General features: G+C 30.1%; 1 protein-coding gene across 14 annotated transcripts; it reads left to right on the top strand.

The window, feature by feature from the left end:
- The first annotated feature begins 220 nt into the window (after positions 1-220).
- LOC143048438 (centrosomal protein 43-like) lies at positions 221-27,445 on the top strand. 14 transcript variants are annotated; one of them, XM_076222117.1, is made up of 17 exons: positions 221-333; positions 6,087-6,140; positions 6,795-6,849; positions 7,645-7,733; positions 8,832-8,966; positions 11,224-11,280; positions 12,109-12,179; positions 12,603-12,664; positions 13,914-14,023; positions 14,519-14,694; positions 17,217-17,285; positions 19,724-19,848; positions 20,092-20,109; positions 21,624-21,692; positions 23,417-23,450; positions 23,874-24,018; positions 25,056-27,445. In XM_076222117.1, exons 1-17 carry the CDS (start codon positions 253-255, stop codon positions 25,131-25,133), a joined length of 1,428 nt encoding a protein of 475 aa, XP_076078232.1. In that variant the 5' UTR covers positions 221-252; the 3' UTR covers positions 25,134-27,445. The 14 variants fall into 14 exon arrangements, with proteins under 14 accessions (XP_076078232.1, XP_076078235.1, XP_076078230.1 ...); XM_076222120.1 differs by having other exon boundaries at positions 17,217-17,294; positions 21,624-21,665; XM_076222115.1 differs by having other exon boundaries at positions 17,217-17,294.
- Positions 27,446-27,980: the final 535 nt, after the last annotated feature.

The raw sequence follows: 27,980 nt of genomic DNA, 5'->3' as shown, positions 1-27,980 counted from the left end.
CAAAACAAGCCGAAGGTATATTTTCAAGACTTTTCTCTATCTATATGGAAAGTCTAGAGTGTTTCGAAACAAGCACCTGTTCTACGGAAATCTGTTTTTTCCAATGAAAAGCTGTTCAAAAGATATTTTTTAAAGAAATATCAGAAGTGCAGATTTTTATTTTACTATTTAAGCTTCATTAATAAAACATTGTTTTAGTAAATATTGTCCGACTTCCGTTCATGCGCTGAATATCTATTTCCGAAAACAATCATGTCGGCAGACGAAGACACCGAGCTTCGTGATCTGGTAGCTCAGACTTTAGAGACAAATGGAGTTTTAGGAAAAATCAGGGTATTTTAAACCATACATAATGTTGAAAGTTATTGGTGAATAAGCTTGCATAATGCACATATATTCAGAACGCCATTCTATTTGAATTTTAAGACGTTGCTGATGACGCTTTTGCATCCATGATGCATGTACTGACAAGAAGTTGGCAAAGTTACCACGGAATGTAGAAATGTTTGTGACATGTTTACAAATATTATCAACGCATGAGCATCAAAATTATTTATTTTATGTCGTAATTGTCCAAAATCTTGGTTTATATTGTACTCTTCATAATTGGTTAAACTAAAAATTTGTAAAAAAAAAATATTCAAACTTTTTGTTCAAATTATCTCCCCTTGAATTCAAAGCAAATTCATGTACTATGCATAACACAGTGATTATCACATTTTAAGGGGATAACAATTGTAACAGGAGACGGTTTAACCTCATTATTTTTCTATGTATAAAATATCTTTCTTTTATTATCTGTGTGTTTTATTTGTTAAAGTCAGCTATAATGTTAACTCAGCCTTTAAAACTATAGGTATTTCTACATTGTAATGACGAGTTCCTTTTTATCGTGTGTCTAAATCAACAATACCGTAAATATGTGTGTCTACTCTTCGAACACACCTTTACCTATAAGTACACCGACAAATCAATATTTGACAGTGACCTCAATATATCTAAGTTAACTACAAATTGAAACACCTGTAATCGGACAATTATATTAAATCAAGCGTAATTGATCTTATGGTTCGGAAATAATTAATTCCCGAAACACAAGTCTACTTGATATTTCCAATTATAAATTGTATGAAACCGTCTGTTAACCTTATGTAAAGGTTTGAACCACTGGGCCCTGAGTCTCCTTGGCTGAAGATATCGAGATAAGTAAGTTTATATAATTTAATAAGGTCTCTCAAAATATCAACAGATGTAAATAATATTGCAATAACAATACAAAGTATCAAAGTCACATAAAATATTACATTGTAAAATATTAATGTAAAAGCTCCTATCAAAAATGTAAAATGAATATTAAGTTTCGGCTTTTAAACAAATGGCATTTTACCGTAAATACCCTAAACGGTTAAACTCCATCGTAATCTCATTAAATCTTAAATTCAAACCCCAAAAATATAAAAGCTTCTTTACTCAATTCTTACTAGAACACGCTATAGACTAAAACCTGACAAAATAAAGCAACGAAGTATCACCCTAAGAAATAAAGCATATCGGTTTTATTCAAACCAAGTTGCAGTGTCTTATTCAGACATCGGGGTATAATACACCCGTAAGCCCTTAATAATAAAGATAAACAACGGCCGTTTTATTCAAACCAAATGTCGATTATGTCTTATACAGACCTTGGCTTTATACGATCAAGCGTCCGAATTAATAAAATATCTACTTTATATACTTATTACAGGTGAAGAAATAACAACTTTAACCAACCGCGTACTTTGATACAAACTTGTATATAAAGGTGCACTCGAATATATTTTAATCCAAACAACTATTGATTACTACCGAGAAGGAAAGAAAAGCTTTTTATCATTTATCTTATGTAAAACACCGAGAACCCTTAGTGATTAACCAATAGAAATCAACTACACTTTTTAGTTTACCCTGGATACGAACATGTAAGCAAAATAATAACAATGAAAATGAATTGTAAATTGAAATAAGCCATCTAACATATAATTTTAGATATATAAAAACCGATTCCGCTACACAATAAATCCATTTCAGTTAAAATTGTAAGACATAGTCTGCAAAAATATTGATAACAAAATATTCCCTAGGTATTTATATTTATTAATACACCTTATCGCTATTTGTCCACCATTACTGGACATCTCTCAGGTTCCCAGAAAATTTTGACATCATAATTCAAAATATCTGACACCACAATGGAAAAGTGATTGTTTTATGACGTCAATAGTTCTAGTGGTGCAGATTTGCGGGTCAGCCGGGAATAGAGATAAGGTGGCTTCTTTCTTGTACAGGTCTACTACATGTAGAAAGACAAATTATTTCTTAGAAAACATCGAATGTTTGTTCTTTAAAATAAGAAAATAAAAGTTATGTATATAAATTGGAAGTTTTTACTTATACTTGGACCAGCACATGTTACTTGAAGTTATACGCCAATAACAAATTATATAAACAACAGTACATGACATAAAACACTATACTAGCCTGTTAAAAGTGTTGATTTTTTTACAGTGCTTGTCTTTAATCAAAATTGTCACATTCTTTGTATTTTGGAAACCTAAAGTGACATTGAAAAAACTAAACATTAAATGTGATCATTAATACAATTATAAAAGATCAACAGGAATGATATTTTGCCCATGAATTATTTTCATGTCTATTACATTTGTATGTTGGAAAGAGGCCATGGACATTAATTAAGATCACCTGCACATAGATCCAGGTGATTTACAAAGGCTCTTTAGAGTCTCCAGTTTAATTTGGCCTTAAGCCAACAACACTTTTCTTTTCTATGACTGAAATAGTAAATTAAAAAAATACTATATAACTTACTGATTTTTGGGATACGATTGCTTTTAAGCAATCTGTAGACTTTTACCGTTGACTCAGGGCTCATTCCCTCACGTCAACCGTTTTATTCTAAACATTCAGCAACATCTCAGATTCTTATGATTGTCTTGCTTTAAAAGGTAAAAACAAGCAAAAGGATTGAACATAAACAACTTTCCTGTAATGTTCTTCTCATAATCTTCATGTTTGATTTTTCCCTTGACTTATATGCGTGTTTTTAACAACACGGAAAATCAGAATTAAGCAGTATTTATATTTAGTGTTTTTATAAATTTAGAAACACGTCAGAGGGAATTCCCCAGTTTTGATAAATGCGAGAGTTCTTTGAATTCCGATAATTCTATTTCTGTCATATAAGAACTGAAGTGGAGTTTTCTATATTTTACCGTTATGAAACTGATACTGTACTCTCATAAAGAAATTGAGACTCTTTCATCATATCATAAATTCAAGGATTTGTATAGTAAGACTTACTATACAAATCCTTGATAAATTTAATAAACGTTCTTGTTCCAAATCTCAAGTCGCGGGTTTCTTTATGTATTAATGCGCATGCGTATAGTTTTCTTGATTTCAAGGGGTATCAGATTGAGTGGTTGTTCTGGATTCCCTGCTTATTAATTAATTTGAAACTCATTGGATTCTTTCTATGTCTGCCTGCTATTGAGGGTTTAATATTGTTGTTGCATAATTTAAAATCATATGCATCATTTAAATTAAAATCAATGAAGTTTTACCTACAGTGGTCTCGCTAGCCCAAAATAGAAGGGCGCCGCGCTCTGGGTGCCCTCAGCCGCGCCCTGGGTGCCTTCATCCCCGCCCTTCTGCCCTGACGTCTTTTTCCAAAATTATCGTGTGCCGTTTTTGTAAAATTTTGTTTCATCGATTTCTGATCTCCAAGTTAATTACATATATGACACCTGTGTGATTGTCCCCAGGTTAATCATGTCATTACAATCAATTACAATGATAAAGACTTCAAAGGTGTTAATAACTAGGTAATTTAATTAAGACAATGTATCTTTTTGTCATAATTTTGATGACTGTGTCAGCGAGTGTGTTTAGCTTAGGTCGGCATTTTCGATCTCCAAGTCACAATGGAAGAGGTATATAAATGAAGACTTTCATGACTTTAGAATTGAATTTAAGTCATCAAAATAAAACTATGCCTTTACAGAAATGCCTTCCATCTCAACTTGTTAGCGACAAGCACAGTTTTTAATTAACCCAAACGTGGTGGAAATTGATTTTGGAGTTACTTCCCCTGTTTTAGCTTATTACAAATTTGTGCTCTAAAAATATTATCTAGTATCAAAAAAAGGAATAAATTACCAATTGAATATATAATAACATAATAATGTTACCTTAAAGATATTAACTGTCTTTGAACATATTAAAAAATATATATTGCAATTTCTACTTGATAATTATACTTTTAGCAATCCATGTTCTAAACATTGTTAAATTAGTAATGCTCTCAGTTTCAGATCATATGATGTATTAAAAGCTATAACTCCTACATGGATATAAAAAAAACATATTCTTTGATAATGGGTAGGGTGAAGTTAAACTGTAAAAACATAATATATTGATGAAGATGTACTATCATGACTATATCATTCATAACTACACAAACAATGAAATAAAGACTATAGTTGAAAAGCATCTTTATTTAAAAAAAAACCAAACATATTCAGTAAAAAAAAATAAATTATTTGTTAACTTGTGATACACACAGAAACGTAGACAAAAAAATGAGCAGTGCCTTTTCTTATCATAAAAAGTGCCCTGCCCTCCACTGGCACCCTGCCCCTTTTGATTTCTAGCTAGAGCACTGACCTATATCACCCCTTTAGCCGAAATTGAGTCTTCCATATTATCGTTTCGAGTTGTCTCCCTTTCAGAAGTATTTCCCGTCAAAATCGTCAAGAAAAAAATAACTCGTTAGATGTCGATAAACGTCGTATTATATTAAGAACAATCTCAATTTAAACAGAGGAGTGTGTACGGAAGGATTCATGCCCACTGACCCAAGGGAAATAAATAATTAAAGAGTTAGAAACGGTGATAAGATACGAAGTGAATAGTCCGAGATTACTGGGTACAAATCAAATCGGCACCTGGTCAAATCGGCACCCATAGAAAAAGTCAAATCGGCACCTATTTAAAAGTCAATTCGGCATCCAATAATATTTGATATAATATATGGGACTGGGAAATGGGGTTCCTTCTAGAATTAACGGTGATAAGATACGAAGTGAATAGTCCCAAGATTACTGGGTACAAGTCAAATCGGCACCTGGTCAAATCGGCACCTAGTTAAATCGGCATCTAGTCAAATCGGCACCTAGTTAAATCGGCATCTAGTCAAATCGACACCTATTTAAAATTCAATTCGGCATCATATAATACTTGATATAATATATGGGACTGGGACTATTTAAGTTTGTAATTTAAGTATACTAGCATAAAAGTCACCCACGGTCCCAGCTTGTCTGGCAAATCAGCCGTCGGACATCAGAGTAATCTCGAACTATGAAGTGAAATACCTTCTCTCTCTCTCTCAGTGACTGCTGTGGAAAGTAAACTTGGAATTCATAGCACACAAATAAAACACAATAGGTACATTGCTCATACACTTGTATCCAGGATTAGCTATTTTTAAAGTTGAGTGACTATTCAGATTTATATTACCTTTGCATGTGCAGTTGAATTAGTTTTGAAAATAACGACGTCGAAGTAAGGCGTCAAAGAAAAAAAAATATAGTAGCCTTTCAAGACATCATTATTAAGGCTTCAAAGAAAAAAAATATAATAGCCTTCCAAGACGTCATAATTATTTGGACTATCAAGGCCAGGGCTGCCAAAAATGCGTGAGACTCACGCATGTTCATGCTTTTTTGCAGCAGTATCCTTAGATCAATTTTTTCCTCTTTGATCTTTTCTATTTTGGCCAAATCTCACGAATTTGCTTAATGAAAAGTTGGCAGAACTGCTATACATGTGTCAATGAAAACTATATGGCAATCGTATCCCTCAGAGCATTCTGCTCTTTGATTTCTCAACCTGATGAATTTACAATGTTACAGTTTAAAAGATTTTGAATGTGAATTACAATAGATACATGTATGATGCTATAGATGAGAGGCGTATTAAACTTTCCCCCAAAAATGGTTCTTAATTTTTTTTAATTTATTTTTCAGGCACAGCTGAGGGCCAGTGTGTTCCTAGCTTTAGAAGAACAAGAATCTTCACAGGTATAATTGTTGTATGCCAAAATGGACAAAAGTCCTTAAATAAAGAACTTGTCAAAAACAGGGTCATTTACTATTAGTCTGATAAAAAGAGATACAAGATTTACAGACCTGTGGACATATACAATTTTGGTGTAAATATTACACTTTCTATTAGCTTAAATTACTCTTTGCTTAAAACCTTTGATATTACCCTTTTAATCAATTGCTAAGAATCAATCATTTCTTTCCACAATTGTAATGCACTATAACTTGTATATATCAAGACTGCACAGAAAAAGTTTTTTAAGCAGTTATAAATATATCACATTTACATATTTAACTTTAATTTTATGTGATCTGAATTATGTCTCATATACACTAAAAAAGACTTGAGTATACTACAAAACAGGTCAGGTGACATGTCATCCTACACACAGTTGTAAACTAGCACGATTTGAATTTGGCTACATGTGTATATATTAATTTTTATCAAATATATCATCCTTATTTGGTATGCATACAGATTATATAAAAGTTTTAATTGTGTCATATTTGAGATTGAAGAAGTTGTCGCATTTGCACTCAGACCAAATCTTCTTGTTCATATTTAATTGTCATTTGTTTATGCAATAACAGAGGTTTATCTTAACTTATTCATCTAATTATTTATTGTAGAATAAGACTCCATTTGCAAACCATGACCTGAGGAAATTTCTTGGTACAAAGGAAGGTAAATAATCTTGGATGACATAAATGAAACAATCTTCAGTGATATACCAGTGTCTGTCTGAACTATGCGTAGTTCTAAATCATCTGAATTTAGAAAACAAATTGGAAAATTTCAACTGACACTTTCAAAGATCTGCCTTCAAACCCCCCCCCCCCCAAAAAAAAAATTGTGACAAAGTTCTTGACTTAAGACAGACACAAGAACAGACAAATTCTGACAAATTCTTGACCTAAAACAGATACTGGAACATGTGGCAATTTGAAAGACCAAATGTTCATCAGTGACAAAAAATAAATTGAAAATTGCAATGGGGTTCAGTTTATAAGAAACACTTAACTCTATAATTATAGTTTGGTAGACAACAAAAGTGCAGAGTCAAGGAAAACATTAACATATCATGATAAATAAAAAAAGATTGCACTTACAGATACAAATTACATGTATTGAGCCTGTAGTGTATTCTACATTCTAATGCTGACTGCAGTACTTTTGAGTACATTTCTTACATCTTAAACAATATAAGAAAAAAAATGGATTCTTCAGAAATCACATTAATTTCTGTTATAAATGGCTATCAAGGAATTAAATAAAGACACCAAAAAATGCATAACAATGCTTTATCATTTAATTTGGACTTTGGCATGTTTGGGTTAGGAAGATCTGTATGGGAGATAACTCTGTTTTTGGGGTGATTAGAAATATGCTATAAATATTGCTTTAATTGAAAAATTTGTTTAATTGTAATCCATTTCTAAGGATAAACTAACATTTTTATATTATTTATTTACTTTACAGGAAAAGCTGTAGCTGGTTTGATAAAAGAATTCCTAGAATTTTTCCAGTTAGAATATACTCTAGCTGTGTTTGAACCTGAAGCTGGACTGGTAAATGTTTTGAGAATTTTATGCAAATGAAGACTGTTAAGCAATCTTTATAGATACTTTTATCTTGATATGTTATGCCTTATTTATACACAATTCTTAACCTCAATAGTAAGTTATATGTTCAGTATTTTTTCAGATGATTGATTTATTCTTTACTTGGTACTTTCAATCCACACTCATGGAAATGATCTAAGTTTGTTACAGATCTATATTTGTTCCAGTTTTTGTGTAGGAACAACAAGAAGATGAACCTCTCTTTTTTTTGACATTTCTTCTATTAAATTGGAATTTAAAAAGATATTATTATGTAAATTTAAGAACCTACCAACATTGACAAGCATTAAGGTTTCTTAAGAACTGCAGTAATGAAACTATATTCGATAGCAGTATATCAATTAATTTTACCATTTCATTCCATAATGAATACTGAGATTTAATTATACCCCACGCAACGGGTTGCTGAGGGATAATGTTTTTGACCCTTCAGTCTGTCCGTCCGTCGCAACTCCTCTCAAACCACACAACAGAATTTCACGAAACCTTTTCAGATAATAAGGACATACTATGTAGTTGTGCATATCGACGGGAAATTGCGATTCAATTTTTTTCTAGGAGTTACGCCCCTTTGAACTTATTTACTTTAATGTACTACTGCAACAGTTTGTCATCGCAACTCCTCTCAAACCACACAACAGAATTTCACGAAACCTTTTCAGATTATAAGGTCATACTATGTAGTTGTGCATATCGACGGAAAATTGGGATTCAATTTTTTTCTAGGACTTGCGCCCCTTTGAACTTATTTGCCTCACTATACTGTTGACTCCTCTTGCTTGGAATTTCAATTCCCCCAAAATACTTGCGAAGTGAGATTTTGTTTCTCCAGTGACAATATGAAGACGTGGGGTATGTGAGCGTGCTCACAAAGGTTCTTTAATTTTAAAATATGTACATGTGCACAACTTTTGCCGATCGTTCAACCACTGATTCTTGTCAATTCCTGTCTCAAGTTCATTGAATCTGTAATCTAAATTTTAAACCACTTCTTGTGTATAGTTAGTACTGAACTAAACTCAGTATACTCCTAATGTATTACAGAACATACCACATGAGTCGAGAGATACACTTGCCAAAGAATTAAATGTAGCAGATACTGGCCAGTCAGCTGGACCTCTCATTGCAGAATTAGTTCAACAGAAAGGATCATCACCTAGATCTAGAACCCCTACACATGTAAGTGTGTTATAGCTAGAGGTCTTTTTAAGATTGTGTTTTATATCAGTTTAGAGAAATAAATGGATGAGCATATGTCATTGTACTTTAAAATGTGTAGTAGTAGTACCCTTAAGGCATCAATAATCATAATTGTCTGTTAAGTTTGAAAATTGAATTTTGCAATTCTGAAGTTTTTTATTTCCAACCAAAACTCTCTTATTAAATTTTAACTTATGTGTCCTAATATAATAAACAAAAATACAAGAAAAATCTGTAACATTAGTCTTAATCAAAAACCAAAAAGTAAAAAAGTTGCATTGATCTCCTGCTCCTGACTTTCACAGACCTGTGGTAGTCTTCGATTTATACACACAATTAAGAAATTACGAAGTTTCATATTTAAAATTCAACAATTAGAAGATTAAAGAATTCAGTCATATAAATGTATGATTATCATTATTATATATCATGTTTTAGCAATATTATTGGGTAAATATAACTTGGGGTTTCAGTAGTGTTTTAAACAGGGCACTGATTAGATATGTCTAATGTTCTAAGGAAAAAGGATTTTATTTTTACAATGATGTGGTTTGAAGTGGGTTTAATTTTTACATCAATGTAGTTTGAAGTGGGTATATAAATAGCATATTTTTAATAATATCTTGTGTTGAAAATGTTCTATTGCACTTACCATGCTTATCAGCTATTAAAATTTTCAGCAAGTTATAATTTCAGAGTTGTCTAACCTGCTTTAACTATAATTAACACTGTTTTATGATTAACATCACTTTATCTCTATTTATGCACCTTGTGTTGGCTAACAGATCAGTCCTGAGGAAGGGCAACCGTGTATACCTAAGGTAAACTGTAGTATTTATATTAGTTTCTGGCTAATGAACTGCAATTTTTCATATTGAAAATAAATGCGTACATTGAGTTTTGTTAAGTGCATACTAGATTGATGAAGATAACTGTAGATCTTCTTATCTGGACTTGTAGTAACATGTTGCTTAAATTGTATTTTATATGTTGGGCTATATCAAAATCTGTACTTGCCTGTCTCAAAACATTTGCAATTACCCTTTTTAAATAGTAACTCCACACACAATGGCTTACTTTTAGATGATCTCTCCATAAGGATCTCCACACAGATGATCAATTTGTTTTCAGCCAATTTTATGGCTACAGTCTAATTTTGCATTAGCCTCTCAAAGTCATTGTTTCAATTACATTATGATAGTCATCAATGGAAGAAAAAGAGAGGGATGATATATTTAAGATTTGTAAATGATAAAGTGCACATATATATATATATATATATATAAGTCTGAAAATTACACCAAACAGTGTTAGAGTTAGATTTTATACTGACAAATTTTTGTCCGTCCCTCAGCGGGATTCGAACTCACACCTTTGATACACTACAGCACCAATCGCTTAGCCTCATGTCCAGCGCTCTAGACCACTCGACCACATCCGCTATATAAAAATATAACTTCAATAGTCGTAGTGTTACCTTGTCACGGAAGGTGAATCTAGAGATAGACATGAGACACGTGTTTTTTAAGCGTGTGTAGATGTTATATTATTATTTTCATACACAATGTATTTATTAAATGTCAGCAATCTAACTCAACAATTTTTATATATCATATAGGATCATGATTCATTTCATTATACAGTCACTAGAAATAAGTATATTTTACAAACAAGTCTAAACAAGTGACAAACCATACACTATACATGTATATATGCATGTGACAGACTTTTACAATGAATGTGATAGACATCAAATATATCATAAAGCTTTATTGTTTTATTTCATGGAACAACATCCATAAAACATGCATTTGTCATCACAAAAATGTGGAGTCATCTATCCTGAATAAATATTAGCTACGAGACTTGAAAGAACAAAACAAGATGTTTTAATGATCATTGTTTAATTCTAATGCAGGGATAATCATTCTAAAAAATATAGCTAATTCCATCAATTAAACCTACCTTCCTTGCATAACAGATAGTTTCCACACAAGTAATATATAATATCAATATAGATTAGGAGATGTTGCATGATTGCAAATATGACAACCATTTACCATAGACCAAAGAATAAACAATGTATTTTGATAAATTTAAACCAAAAGTTGGTAACAGGCAGAATTGATTACTGGTGTTGCATCTAATTTAAATCACCTTTTTGTGCTCATGCAGCGTAATGCAAACACCAATTTTGTTTCCCTGTTATTAATATTGTATGTCTAATTTTTTTCAGGATTTAACCAGTAAACAGTTAGAAGATGCACACCAAAAATTTGAATATTATGACAAGGTGAGTTCAAGAATTAGAATATATCTTTTTTGTATACATTTATTTTTGTTTGGTTGTTTTCAATGATTTTTTTTTAGGAAACTGTTCAGTTATGAAGTGACCTCAATCTTACCTCAGTATAAGACTGAGAAATTTTAAAACATTGAAGTGATTTTTTTCACGTTTCAATTTTTCTGTGTATAAACAAGCAAACTCGAACACTACTGATACAAAATATGATAAAAACTCTATATACTATAGCGTAAATAATAATGGAGATAATCTGTTTCTTGTCCAAAGAATTTTCTTTCCTCAGGTAACTGGTAAATTTAAATTGCATAATGAAGCCCTGCAATCAATGCAAAAAAAATCCAGCTCTATTAGGAATAAAACTAGTCTTGAGTAATTTGATAGCAAAGTAATTTTATCAGACACGATCATATCATATGGTTAAGATTTGGCCTTGCAGATAGGTTTCAACTCAATATATGTATTGAAGATGAGAATGTCCTCACCATATTGTATGCTCAGTTGCTTTGTCATGACCAGCACTACCACTATACATTTAGATTGTATTCTTAGCAATCTATTAATGTAAACTTATTCAATGAATAAAGATAGCTTGCTTTTAAGAGGTCCAAGGGAATGTCTAATACTACAAATCAGTAATTGTAGCTTATACCATAAACAGGCATATAGGTCTATAATTTTATGTTATAAAGAGACGATACTTCATATAAAACATAATAATATGGATGTGTTCTATAGAATTCTTTTTGAAAGCTTGAAATTAGATCAAATGCACATATGATGTTGATGTTTAATAATAAATATATTATATTTTTCCAGGATGGTAATGGTGAAATAGACAAAGATGAACTCAGAGACTTATTTATAGATATTTTTCCAGCATTCAATAGGTATACTTATAGGTTAAAAGAACTTAGAATCACTTTAAGTATATATTTTTTATTTTTTTTTACCCCCAATATAGTTCCAGTCATCTAATAGTGTTAATGAGTATATATCCAACAACAGGAAAAGGTTTATATTTCATTTGGCTGAAGAAATTTAAAACTGTGGATTGAAATCATAACTAATTGAATATTCAATGAGTTTAAGGGTTTTAATGCATTTGATAGGATGTACTTCTAGTTCATTGAAAATACTTTTTTGTATTCAAATATATTTTCCATTAAGACTTAGAAAATGACACATTGGATCATATCATTGAAAATTATTTGTTTGTTTGAACAGGCTTCTTTTTAAAACATAAAAGGAAAACCATTTTTTTTAAATACCATAAAGAAATTATGAACACTTAACTGAATTTGTATTTTCAGGAACATGTTAGACCGTTACGTGAATGATGAATTTAGGGCAGCTGATAAAAATTTTAGTAGTAGTAAGTTGATTATCTTTCCTTTTACTTTCTATGTATTTTGAAAAATGTAAAATTTTAGTATCATGGTTGGCATTTGAATTTTATTTATGTGTCACTTTCTTTTTATGAAAAATTACCAGATATATACCTTATAACAGTTATATTATAGTTTTCTGAATTTCAGATGTCAGTTCTATCCTTTGCACATTACTTCCTTTTTTTCTCAGCTTTTTACATTTTGTCATATCATGTGTATAATACCCCTACTCAATAAGCATTCTACACAATGTTCTAAGCAAGTCAAACAGTTGCAACTTTGTGAGTGTCTCAAAACTTCTTCAATATTGATAAATATGGTACATGTATTTTAAGGATACTTTTCACTTATGCCTCAAGGTAAACAAAGAATGTAGCATCTTGCTGCATGATCATAGACTAAGAATTTTCTTCATCTTTAATGAATGATCTATCAGTCATTTTTGTGAAAGGGAATGTTTCTTTTTTTCATTGGTAACAGATTTGTAGAAAATTCAGCATGGATTTTCCAAAATGTGTATATAGCTCTTGCATTTTGCATAGAAAGAATACTGTGTCATTTATTTTGAATGCTAAATGCATGTCTGTGTATTACACATTTGTCCATCAATGCTTTACATATGTCATGATCATGTCAGACATGTTAAAGAACTTGATCTTAAAATGTACTTGTTGTTTTTAACCTACAAATTGTTAGTTCAAAGGATGCTGTCTACATGGATGATTGATCACACATAATAACAAACATTTAACATAAATATGTTATGTATTTTACACAGGTGTATGTGATTCTTTAATGCAAAATTGTTGCTATAATTGTCAAATCTTGTAGTTTTATGTGCTTATAAAAAGTATGCATTTGTAGGTCAAATTCTGAAGATATTTATCACATCAAAAGACAAATTCATTGTAATTTATAATTTGCTATTTGCAATGAGTTCCTTGGAAAGCCTTTAATTATATGAATTAAGTAGGCTGCTAATATATAAATGATCGTGTCATGTTTTGCAAATATTCTTAAAGCCTTTTACATCCATCTAGTGGTTTGATACTTTTAAATCATAAAAACATAAAAGTTGTCTGCTATACTTTCAATGGAGAAATCAAAATATCTTTAATTTCATGGTATAATTGATATCAAACTTGTCATGTGATTATATTGTTTAAGTTGTCATGTAAATCTCTTGTACGAAGATTAACATGATTAAACATGTCCCTGATGGTTTTGTTTCAGGTATAAGCTTTGATGAATTTATTGATATGTACAAACGCCTGTTTTTACTTTGTCGAACGGTTGTGTCGGGAGAAGTGTCAGATATTTTACCTCAGAAATCTTCACAAAAGGTAATAGTAAATTTAAGTATTAAATACGCAATAAGATAATTATCTCTTATGTGTTGGAAAACTAAGTAGTATCTAGATTGGTGACATGGTCTTCCTGAATATGGTATGATGTGAGATTTTAATGCCATGTAACAAGAAATGCTCAATTTGAAATTTGCTGCTTTTCTAATAAGCATTTGGCATTAAGGAGTAATAGCAAATACTGAATGCCTCTGCATCATAATTAGCAATTTTTAAGTCTGCTATAAAGCACGCTTCAAATTTATGGTGCTTTAACTTGTTCTCATTCAGAATATGCATTTAATTTGTCGCTGAAGGCGAAAAAGTCATCAATTGTCTTAATCTTAAACTCCGTAATTTTATATTATTCATATTAAAGATACATATATAAGCTTTGTTAACTATGCACTAAGTTAGGAATATGACAGTCAATTGCACCAATGATGTTCAGTGGGAAATGTTTGTGTCTTATAAAAAAAAACCTTATTTTTACAGAGTAATAGTATCTCAGAAAACAGAAGTTATGTCGACTCGAAAAACCAAAAGAATTTACAGAACAGTAAACAGAACGACATGAGGAATGGCCCTAGGTTTGGTTCTGATGGTAGTGATATAGAGGAAGATCCTTTTTTTGATGATGCTGTCCCATCCAATAAATCATACAACAGAAGGTAAACAAAAATCATAATCTTTTTGGCAGAAAGATTTCTGACCTGACTTAGAAACAAAATACACTTTGTCATTTGTTACTTTTTAATGTTCACAAATTTTGAGTTTTATTATGCATCAACAAATAAGAAAATAATGATGTGTATAATTTCCTGTAGATATGTGTATAGCAAAAATTTCTCTTGTTTAAGTTTCATCTACATAAATAGCTGTTTTTGTTAATAGAAAATAATGTGTTTTAACATTGTATTATTTTAATTGTAGCAAATATGTATCTCTTTGTTTTCGCTTTTTACATAGTCACTCTAAATATATAATTAAACATCAATTCACAATATGTATATTAATCTTGTGTGTTTTGTGTGTATATCTGCCTCAGAATCTGTTAATATGTACTTGATGGATTACTTTATAGAATTATTTAAACAGGTTTTTTTTGGTTAACCGTTTTATGAATGTTTGTTTATTTACTGATAAAGCATATACCGGGAAGTTATTATTAGGTAAGGTATACTATCCTCCTTTCTAAGTAGTCTACAGACATATAGATTGGCTATCTGTCGGACTAGTCTACTCTTAAAGGAGGGAAGTATGCATAACCTAATAAAACCAAAGATATTACCTTTACCTACACACTCAATGCAATTGGCTGTAAAGCTATTCAATTGGTAGTGAAAATTCCCATATATAAGTGCTATAAAATCCAAAATTTTTGTGAGGTTTTGGTAAATGTGAATAATGCAATGTGATAAAAAATCTGTATGAAGCTTGCATGAAATAGCAATAAATGATCTCACAACTCTGAAGTTACAGTAAAATTTCATTGTTTATGTGTGTGTGGGGTATATTCATAAAATAGTACTTGATTTTATTATATGTTTCAAATTGAAAGGGTGTAAGAATGGGTCACAGTTAATATAAATAATTTTTGGAAAAATTCAGATGTACATTTTCCCAATCAAAAAAAGAAATAATCAGTATTTAAAAAAACATTCCTTTCTAAAATATTTTATATGTGCATATTAATGATGTAGGACAATGTACAATAGGTGTAATACCCATGCACAAATATGAAATCCATCAAGTATATTACTTCATAAAAATTTTATATCATTTCACACCTCTGCTAAAAAAAAGTATTTGTATCAGCTAAACGCTTTATATTCATCTTAATCTGTCATTGCCATTATAGAGCCATGTTTCAATTGCATAGGATTTTGAAATCTTTAAAGTCTTTATATGCCGTTTACGGGACTTATTCTGGTATACTGTTGTCCGTCATCAACATGTCAAACATTAACTCAAAAACGCAATAACCAATTTGCATAAAACTTTGGTGAATTGTTTATATCTATTGAAATGAGCACCCTTTCTTTTTTTAGAATATTTAGATTTTACGTTTCCGAGTTATTGTGTTTTATTCATTAAAAAAAGGGGAATTTTCCAGTTTTCGGACAATAACTCGAGAATGCTTTTACCAACTTGCAAGAAATTGTGGTGAATTGTTTATATCTATTTAACATGGGCTCCGTTTCAATTTTTATAAATTTTAGATTTTAGGTTTCTAAGTTGCAGGGTTTTATTCATAAAAAAAAGGGGGATTTTCCAGTTTTCAGACAAAAACTAAAATACTTTCAGCAGTTCTAATGAATCTTTGGTGAATTAACTATATCTTTTGATGTAAGCTCCCTTTTGATTTTCATAAATTTCTACTGTGACATTGAGAATTAATTGAACTTTATTTGTTTATAACAGATTTACTAATTATTGCGAACAGCACAGTGTATTGCACAACAGCAAGAAATCTTTTATTGAATATAAATTCAATTCATATGACTTATTTCAAGTTCTTTGGCTACATTTATTCAGAAACCTCTTTTATTACCCTTTAAAGATAAAAAAAAGTATAAATTTTGAAGCCTGAAGCCGTATGTGTTTCGTTTTACGCAATAAAGTTTTTGTTATGTTTTGGAATTTTAACATTGCATGCTGTATGTCGTTTGATGTATTCTGAATCTGCACAGATATCTAAATATAAAGCAGCACAGTAAATGTAAGCATCTGTATTGAAAAAACCAAGTCAAGAATAACTGACGAACTTAATTTTTGTGTTTTAAATTTCGTTAGTAATAGCATGAACTTGTATCAATTTAATACAAATTAATCATGTTAATTGCATGATGTTTTTGCAATGATTTAATTGATATTTTTTTTGTTTTTAAATTTATGATATTCAGATGTAATTTCATTTTTTTTAATGGCTTATTTCATTAAAAAAAACAACTAAAAGGTTATTCATAATTTTTGGTGTTGTTTACTTAAAATATTATTTAGCAAGATTTTAGAGAAATACAGTAAATGATAAATGTTAATTTGTATCTTATAAAACTATAAATATTTGAGGTGTAATCTCGTAATGAATTGATCTAAAGATTGTTTTCTCTCCCTCTCTTTCTGAACTTCAACCTTGTAACATTCATAATTGTCTGGAACATTTTAATGAATGAATAATACATTTACACAGACATGCAGACCTGGAGCCAAGAGGAATTGGAAGGCCATCTCAAATCCCTGTCTACTCAAACTTCAGGAGGTCTGAGTTGTATGTGGTCCCACTAAGCCATGGTTTTCACATGTATTAACGGATTCCATTGTCATTCCTTGCAGTCAAGTTAGGCCAGGCTCATTAAATTTTGTCTTACCTTTTTTTTTTCAAAATTGTCAGGGAATTTCAAATTTATAAACAACTAGAGTTGGAAAAACTATATTGCAAGAGAAAAAAAAATATTTTTATTAAAATATATTATATATGGGTGATAAGTATTTTCAAAGCCAGTCTTTGAATTGAATATTTGGCAAACATGTTGGATTTAAAAAATGTAGCAGTACATTCTGCCTAGTTTCCCAAGGGGAAATAAATTAATATTACAATATTTGGTTATGAATAAATAATTTAAGTGGTGGTTGGAATGTTTTGCCTGTAAGCCTGGCCTATCAGTGCTCTATCATTTTAACACTTGTTTGAATCATTAACCCAAGCTAACATATCTATATAGAGTAGAAAATTTAGATATATCTTGCCCAGAATTTTTTTGATTTGCAATTAGATTTTTCATTTGCTTGAGGCTTTCATTATAATTTGTGCTATTAAATCAATTTGTACTACACACTCTAGCCCTTTACACATCCTTACACAATGGAGAATGCTATAGACTATTACTTTTTTGTTCTTTTTTCATACAGATACTTTCTTCTTGGTTAATGCTTTTTACCACTTATATGTTTTCATTCCAATGAACTACTCCCTTCTAGGTTTTGCTTCCAAAAGAACTGGCATGGTGTCCATTGCCCTACATCCATAGTGTGGTTTAATTTACTGATTTTGACCTCATATATCATCCCATATACGTTTTTGGTTCATTGTCATATTTTTATTAAATGTTTGAAAATGATATGTATAAAAATACATTGAAATTTAACGATACTTACATTTTGTAAGAGCAATCATTACAACTTAAGAATTTTCGCAAGAGATGAATAAATCAATTCTCTTGAATTGCATATTCTATTATGGTAAACAGGATTTTTATAATTAATTTTGTAACTATCATTAGGATCTGTATTTCTAGCAAAACATTCTTCTAATCACCACTTTTAATGGAGCTTGTTAGTTGACTGTCTCTCTTAGGTGGATCCACATTTACCTGTAGTGTTTCTTGTACTTTTCATGTTTGGGCATGAAGAATAATTCATGTAGATGGTACAAGAGAGATCTATACAAGTTTGAAATAATATGCTTATGCAAAATAACAGTGATATTCATTAGATAGTAAACCTGTTATATATATATATGTATTTAATAAATCTTACATATCATGTTTAATGTTTGTGTATATACATGTATTTAACAAAGATATGTGTCATGTTACAACCAGTACATGTTTATAATATTGCATGAGTCATTCCCATATTCTAAGTGATGTTAGTATATACATATTGAATGATGAAATAGTTTGTATTTCATGTGTTTGTTTTGTTTGTTTGAAAATCTAGAGTTGATTTAAAGAATGTGATCAATGTTTGAAGGTTTTTTTTGTCTTTGGGAACAAACTGACAAATGTCTTTAACACAAGATTGTTTTTATAAACTGTAAATTTCTCACCTAAATATAAATATCGCTCTAAAGTTTTGTCCTTAATGTTCAGATATGTATATTACTTACACATATAACAAATCACAAGCCAGGCATATACATGTGCCAAAGAAGAACCTTGACCCAGAAGCTTATGATATTTTGGGTGCAACTGATTTTCTTTTTATTTGGATGCTTGCAGAAATGTTTAATGCCTTATGCATGTAAAAGAATAACTTTTTTGTATTTATGGGATTTTCATTGACTTACAAATCAATTAATTCCAAACTTGTACTGGTGTTAAATAACACATACATAGAATAACAAGTGATTTTTTTTTATTTTTCCTTATGATTCTGCTTAAGCAATCTATTTTTGTAATTTCTTACTCATTTTGAGTTGAGTTTCATGTTGCTTTATTCCCAGTGTTTTCCTCTTTTATTTACTGTCAATTTGTATGATCATTCAGCAAATTTTTAGTTTAACACAAAAAAGTTTTTTTCACATATCTTTAAAATAAGTGTGAAAATAGTTCTGTATGTATTGTTCATAGCAATGATTTGGAATGTGTGTCATTTCTTATTTAGAAAAAAACATCTTTTTGATTTGAGCGTCACTGATGAGTCTTTTGTAGCCAAAATGTGTGTCAATTACAAATGGTGCAAATACAAAATTTCAATCCTGGTATCTATGATGATTTTATTTGCACATTTGTTTGCAGCGTTAGAAATGTATATAATCCAGACTGTAATTAAATATCTTGTTGAATGGTCATATATTTTCAATTAATTTCTATCATAATTCTGTCAAAACCCCTTATAGTAACATCATTTTGATCACAATTTAAATGAATACTTAAAAAATCTTATTAAAACCTTCTACAAACACTTCATTTTTAGCGTTGAACAGCCTAAAAGTAAAGATACTCGACAAAATGGAACAAAATCTCCTAGTTACGGAACTGGTGCTTTGTCTTCACTTCAAGGTCTTCCTGCATTAAATCAAAAGTCACCACGGAAGTCTCGTAAGTGCAAATTATACTTATTCAATTAGTATCATTCATTATCCCAGACAATTTTCTTATTCCAGTTAGTCTTTATCACTAAAGAAAAAGTAGATTTCTTTGAACAAAAAAGAAAGATTCCATATTCATGATATATATTGTTTTTAATGTTTTTACTTACAAATAATTTTTTAAAAAATGTCATCTGTAATGGATATATGTTATGTTTTTTAAGTAATGTTGGATTTTTCTTCTTCTTGACAGCTCGAGTTCAACAATTAAGTAAAGATTTAGTTAGACTTTTGTTTTTTGTTTGCTTGCTAAATGTACTATGATTTGCACAGCTTTTAAGTCAAGTGAAAACAATATATTTAACTATATCACTATGGTAACAGACAATCATAATAGGAACATAAGATCATTGTTGAATTTAGGTGTTTGTACACAAGTTCCAGTTAATATATCACATGTCCATCACATTCACAATACACTGGGTGCTTTAAACCTTTTATCTTCATCAACGAAAATCTTTTCAACTACCTTCCACATTCCATAAAGTTATCAATTGCATCAACACCTGTGAACACATTTTGATTTATCCAGTTATCTTCTGAGATCATGGGCAAACACACACTGATTAAATTTTTGTATACAATGGGACCAGAAAGGGTTAGATTGCCAACAATAAGATAGTTCAAATATTTTATATCAAAATTACTAAATTTGTCTCAGCTTCTGCAGTGGTATTACTATCAAATGTTTTTTTCTTCTCCTGATTTTAAGTGTTCAGGTGAGGTCCATTTCAGTATATATAATTTTGAGGGGTCCATTTGCTTAAGCATCAATGTAACACAATTCCGTGTAGTATTGAAGGCCAAGTTCCCTTAATTATGTTCTAGGATTCTGATTTATATGCAGTTCTTTGATACTTGGAATTTGGTTGCAATTCCTGTATTTCAGCTTCAAGCAGCTCAGTACATTAAGTTAACTATTGATTCAGTAGGCCACATATCTTCAGTGACTGAAATTTAAAACAAATTGAATTTGATAAAGTCATAAAATGTAATGTTTCCAGTATGGTTTGATTTAGAGGGAAGATTTATTACAAACCATGGGTATTTTGTATATGGTTACATAAGCATTGATATACATAGTAGTATAAACAATATATAAACTTCAAGAACTTATATTATGAAGTTTAAATTCTTAATTATGAAGAATAATTTCTGATATACCTTTAATGCTATTTGAAGTCCTAGAACAACAATATTATGGGAGATTGTGAGGCTTAACTGCATGTTGCTCCTGCTACAATGAAGTTATTTCATTGTTATGTTTTATAATGAAATGAGTGCCAGAAGAAAGTAATAAGGCAGTTAATAAATTTCTAGTTCTAATTTTGCTGCATATCAGGCATGTCAGGTGTAACATGTCTCTGTTAACAGCTCTTTGATTTAACTTGATCAATGTAAAATACAATATGGAAAATATGATGATTCTAGTATTAGATTTTATGATATTGTAAAAGTTTTATTAATTGAGACTTAACCAGAAAATATTAACTATATTAAAACATTTTGGTTATAAAAGAAGTATTGATTAAAAATTCTAATTCATCTTTTGTGAGAAAAAACATTCATGCAGAGGTTTGCTAAAGACTGACTGCACTAGAAATGGAAGAATGGTAAAACATATTGCTTTTGCTCATACATTGTATTGTATGAGTAGATCACATTGTATGAGTAGAGTTGTGGTATGTGGCTAGTGGTAGCACTGTTTTTTGTATCTCTTTGCAGTGGAGAGTGACACAGAGGAAAACTTACGTGCTATGGATCGGGGTATGGCAGATCTGGGATTAGAAGGTGGTGGGTGCACTTAACTTGTCTAGCCTCTAATATAGCACACATAATTCACAAACATTCACCCAAATTGTTTGGCACACCTGTAACCTATGAAAATGATCGCTGATACAAAATATCTTATTATTTATTGTTGCTTACTCTGGTCTTTTAAGAAAAGTAATTGATATGACTTGTAATAACTTGAAATTTAATCAAACAAAAGATCTGATTGTGTTTCTTTTCTTTCTTTAAATCAATTTTTTACCATTCTGAATTTCAACATATATGAGCAAAGAAGAGAGGTATGGTCCTAAATATGTTAAATCCTCAGAAAATGTATTAAAACAAAAGTCATCAGATTGACCTGAATTTTTAGGTAGTTTATTAGTTATATTTCCATTCCTAGAAATTTACCTTTACAGACCCAATGGCAAAGTAGTGTAGAAAACCAGGGCTTATAGAAAAAACAAAAAAAAACTTTGCTGAAACATTTAGTATTTTCATATTGCATACTATTTTTAGAAGATTCACTAGCTTTTAGTGTTAATAAAAGGACACTTAATTTTCTCGGTAACTTATCCATTGTACCATTTCATGAAGAACTTTGAATAAAAAAACATTGAATGGAACTTCTATTACAATTTGAACCTAATTTCTTTATTCTTAACATTTCTGTGTAATTAAGGAATTTTTTTGTTCACTCTTCCACCTTCTTTAACACACCCTTGATTGTCATGGTATCATAGTTTTCTATGAAATATTTAGTGTGAAAGGTCAGCCCAAAATTATTTCAAAGGTCAATAATAATGTTATTATAATTGTTTGTTTCTCTAGCTTTTCTTTAAATTTAATTATGCTGTGTGCATTATTTCTAAATGTTTGAATACCATAAAAGTCTTTTTCAAAGATATCTTTGTCCCACTTTTCAATTGAACAAATGGTATGAAGATTATCAACAAAATTGGCTTGACACTCAATATAACAATTTCTGAATGTTTTTCCATTCTTTCAAAAGAAATAACTTTAATCTGGCACTAAAACTTTAATAGTCAAAATAATTACACCACAAAAAAAGATTATGCAAAAGATTAAATTGCAATCCCTTTTTCAGTGAGTTTGTCACATATTTTAGTAACAGTTTTCTCAGGTTCTATCTAACAAAATGATCTCATATTTGGCCAGCAGCTTGATTGTGATGAGTTGTAATGTGTTATGAAAATAAGAAGATGTGGCATGATTGCCAATGAAACAACTAACCACAAGAGACCAAATGATACAGAAATAAACAACTATAAGTCCCCTTACAGCCCTTTTCTGATCCATCAGACACCTATTTTCAGTTAGCTGATTACTGAAATTTTTCAATATGTTAACAGAATTTAATACTCATGTCTAACATTGACCAAAATAACTTCACATATCTCGTCTGCAGGTTGATAGGAATGACTACTTTAAGAATCTCTCAGACATCAAATTAAAATTCCTTTTTTCCATTTCTTTGAATTATGAGTTGGGATATGCTTATAAGGACAATATGTGAGCAAATTTTCTTAAATGCATTAATCCAGTAATAGAAGTGGCCAAGTAAATTGGAAAAAGAAAAGCACCTTCCTCAAACTGTTTAAAAGTAATAAAAGACAAGTATTCTGAATATTTTCTGAATAGGTTGGTCTAAATTATTTGGCAATGACATCCATGTTTTTTTTTATTGGTTTCATATTTTCACTATATGCATATATATTTTTCAGATTTTGATTATGATGATGACTTCCAAAGCTCAGGGTAGGTATTAACCAATTAAACAAATGTATATTTTGTAATGAGCTTTAAAGAGCAACAGAGGTAAGATATCCAAACTGAAGGAAAAGGGAGATTCATGATCTTTAAGATCTAAATTTCAATACAAAGTGACCAACATACAATACATAAAGTAAAGTTAAAATGATCATGTCTTTGGGTCAACCATTCAATTGATTTTAAAAATGTATAACTTATGATTCAGGCATAGTATGAGTAAGAATAGTCTGAGAACAGCCTGATCTGAACAGGATGGTGGTAGACTATATTTATTAATACATGTAATATAACTTATATGATTTCAGACATAGTATGAGTAAGAATAGTCCCCGTACAGCTCGTTCTGAACAGAATGGTGGTAGTATTGTAGAAAGACTATGTTTATTAATATAACTTATATGATTTCAGACATAGTATGAGTAAGAATAGTCCCCGTACAGCCCGATCTGAACAGAATGGTGGTAGTATTGTAGAGGAAATAGAGGAAGAGATAGATGATGATGATGACGTCTCTATTGAAGCTGATGATTTATTAAGAAGTGAAAGAAGTGGGGTAAGGAAAAAAGTTGATGTAGTTGGAATTATGATCAATTTAAACTGTCCTAAATCATTTAATCATTTGATATTGAGTTACTGTGTTTTCAACAGTATCCCATGAAACCATTTTATTGGAATTTTACAAATAAGAAGATTTGATTATATACAAATTATAAATACCTTGGTAGAAGCAAATGATAGATTTTCTGCATTAAAGTACTACCCAAACACAAAGATTCATACCAAACAAACAAAATTCGTTTTTACCCTACTGCACAATCACCACTCAAGGTGATGGTTCACTTATATTTTTACTTTTTATTTTTCAAACAAACAAAAATATAATTTACAGTGACTGTTTAATTCATCTGATGAAACCGTCAAGAAAGGTTAGAAAAAGAAAGGTCATAAACAGGGGTCATACATTTTAAAAAAAAACAACAGAAGATCTCTGTATTTTCTTTTTAAACGAGAAATTTTATGTTGTTCAATATCATCATTCGGTAATTCCTGCCAAAGATATCATTTATCTTGAGTATGAACATGTGTAAAAGTATTAATCATAATTATAATCCATATAGAATTAAGGAGATGGTTACCAAAACTACTGTACAAGGATGTTCACAACTACACATCATTGTATGGCCTTCAACAATGAGCATAAATCATAGTGTATCATGTTATTAAAGACACTGAAATGATATTTAACAAACATCCTAGTCTACACTTAAACAATAAACAATAAACAAAAATAATTAAGACAGACATCAACACAGACAATTACTAGATGACAGGATGCTGATCTTTGCTCGGACAGGCACATATAAAATGTTGTGGTGTTAATCATGTTTGGGAGAGCATGTGGGTTCCCCTGAACATGGGACTACAGTATAACAACACATGTGAACAAACTATAAAAATCATGAGAATGGGCTTGCCTCAACAGATAGGTCATTGGTCAATCAGAAAGTATACACTTTGTTCACCATCACTTAAACAAAACCACTGATTATCTCAAAATTCAATATGTATTAAATATTGTTTATTTTTCAGTGTGATGATTTAACAACAGACAGAACAATATCTCAACATGATGGATTTGATTATATGGAGGACGTCCAATCACCTTGAGAAACTAGTCTTACAATCTGTGATATTATTATAACGTCTCAACACACGGGCCAAAATATGACTTATTGTTTAATGTAACTTAGCCACTCTGCCCTGTATGACATCATACTACATTTTACATGTAAGAAAACTATCATCATATGAATCCATTTGGTGATGGTTAATACATTAATATAGTTTTTTCTGTTGATTTGGTTATTAGCAACATATGATTCATAAATGAAATTCAATTGACGTATTAACACTTCCAAATTTATCTCCTACTGACCTCATATATATCTGTCCAGCAATAACCTTCTGACATCAAGAAACAATCATTTTTAATTAGGTTGTCAAATTTTACAGAATCGTGTGTGATTATTTGAAGTGGCAGACAAGTGTAAATATGTCTATGCAGTTGGATTAGGAATTGAAATATTTATATAAATTGAGAAAAATTAGTGATAGATTTAACAATTAAGGAGAAAATATTGATTTTATTTTTGTGTATTACTAATAAATTTTAAGTAGTATAAATTTACCTGACATAACTAGAAAATGATATAAGGTAGAAAAATTATCCTATTTTGGTAATAGACTAGACATCTTTGTTAATCATAATTTGATATCTAATTATTTCATGTTTGGGAAGGCCAGTACATTAACATAGTGTCAATAGCCAAAGTTATGTATCTTAGATCCATTGTCAGCAATAGAAAATTATACAATTATAAGATATAATTCATTTTAATAAGTAGAATTTTTGGTGAATGTATACCAATCTATAAATCAATTATTATAATTATCATTTCCTGCTTGGAATTTACCACTGAAGATAATGTTTTCTCTATGATTATCAATTTTTGCATTGTAGTAAAATGTCAGCTTTTGGTTGAGATAAAATTATGTTTACTTAAAAAAAAATGTGAACGCATATTGATTGTCTTGAGGAAAAAAATTAACAAAGGATTTATAGCTGTCATTCAAAGTTCAATTTCTCTATTTTTTATTTCTCATACATGTACAATTGTTGTTGTTTTTTCTCTTGAATCATTTCTGCTATTTATATTTATAAATACAAAAAAATCATCTGTGAAACTCAAAAGAATACTCAGGAAATTTTCATTCAACGTAGCATCTTATTCTTATTAGCATACTTAAAGTCCTTTAATCAGTCAAAATTGCACTCATTTCTCTAAAAAGAAGACTTTGATAATGTAAAAACTCACAAACCAGATATAAATCAGTTATTTTTGTGTCATTTAATCATTTCAATAAACAGTACATCTTTGAATTAACTTTAGTTTAGTTTAGAAATTGTATGATTTATAACTAATAATCAGCTATCTTTCAAATAACTTCACATAGTTTTATCAAAGTGCTAACGTTCTATATGATGCCATCTTTAATGGAGTATTGTGCAGCTGAGAAATAAATGCCATAATTACATTATTTATTTGAGAATGTTCATGCATGCATTTCATCCGTCCACACATATTCAACACATGAATATACATGTATAGTGTACATTTCAATAATTTTACATTCTCTGGTTTTGTTAAATATATAGGGAGAATTGTGTGCTGAGACAGAAATTTTGTTGTAGATTTTTTTGAAATTATCAGTTTTCTACATCAGGTAAAAGTATTGAAATTTTCAAATTTGTTTCATTCTATTATGCTAAGTTTTTTTTTCTAATTGTGATACGTAAGAACTTTTTTTATAAGATAATGAACAACAGTCATCTGTGTAACTCAATTTTAGAAATTTCAATGTGCATGTTGTCTTAGGGACGACATCAAAAGTTCAATGTAGGATAAAAAACTTAATTCATATAGTTTTTTCACTGACCCCCCTACCCCCTTCTTATCTTAGTTGGGAAAAATTGATTGACCAAAAGGATATATATAAAAATTAATTTTATTTAACCAAAACTTGCAGCTATTTTGACCTCCACCCCCAATTTAACTTGAATTAATTTTTTTATCCTTCATTGATTTTTTTATGTCGTCCCTTAGATATCAGAGAGCAATGCCAGTCTTTTAGTTTGAATTTTTAAGAAGGTAAACATTGAATTGATGTACAATGTTTTTACTTATAACGATACTTAAACTCTTGATATTTTTTTGTAGAACTGTTTTCTAAAGTTAATTTGTTGTTCTGTTAAGCATAAAAACTTCAGAAACCTGTTTTACTAACATTCAGCACAATCATGAGTAGATGTGTGTGAGTGTGTCAGATGATTTTAAACATTTTGTATATATGTCTTCATTTTAATTTGTTAACTATTTTATGATGAGAATATATTTATAATAAAATATATACACAAATTAGTTTCAATCAACTATTTGCATATGCCATCACTATCAATTTTGGCACACCTTGGTGGTTTCATGGTTAGGTGCTTACCTTGAGTTTGGGAGGTAGTTGGTTCTACGCCAGTCCAACTCAAACCAAAGACTCAAAAATTGGACTTTGCTGCTTCTGCTCAAATTATGAGCAAAGAATGGTTGATCCAGATTTAAAATAATTTGTCTGGGAAAGGATACCTGTCTTCCTGTGCAGATGGTTGTCTTGTTAACTAACATCTTAAGAATACTGCTTAAAGTGTTTTGAGCAATGCAGTGTTCAGATTCATTTCCAAGGTTCTAGTCCTAATATGTATGTAATATGTCACTGAATATTAAACCTATCCATCATCATTTGTTTTTGGAAAAGAGGAAAACATTTTTTAGGGAAGTTTTAATTTTAGTATTTATTAAGATGTTTGCTGATGTCCATTTAAGCCTCTGCTCACCTTGAACTTTATCTTTTTAACATTATTGCTTATACTGAGAAAAAAAATCAAGATAATTACAGAAAATGGCT

This window comes from Mytilus galloprovincialis, chromosome 10 (genome assembly GCF_965363235.1).
Source record: "Mytilus galloprovincialis chromosome 10, xbMytGall1.hap1.1, whole genome shotgun sequence".
Classification (NCBI taxonomy): Eukaryota; Metazoa; Mollusca; class Bivalvia; order Mytilida; family Mytilidae; genus Mytilus; species Mytilus galloprovincialis.
This window is presented reverse-complemented; position numbering and strand designations above follow the sequence as displayed.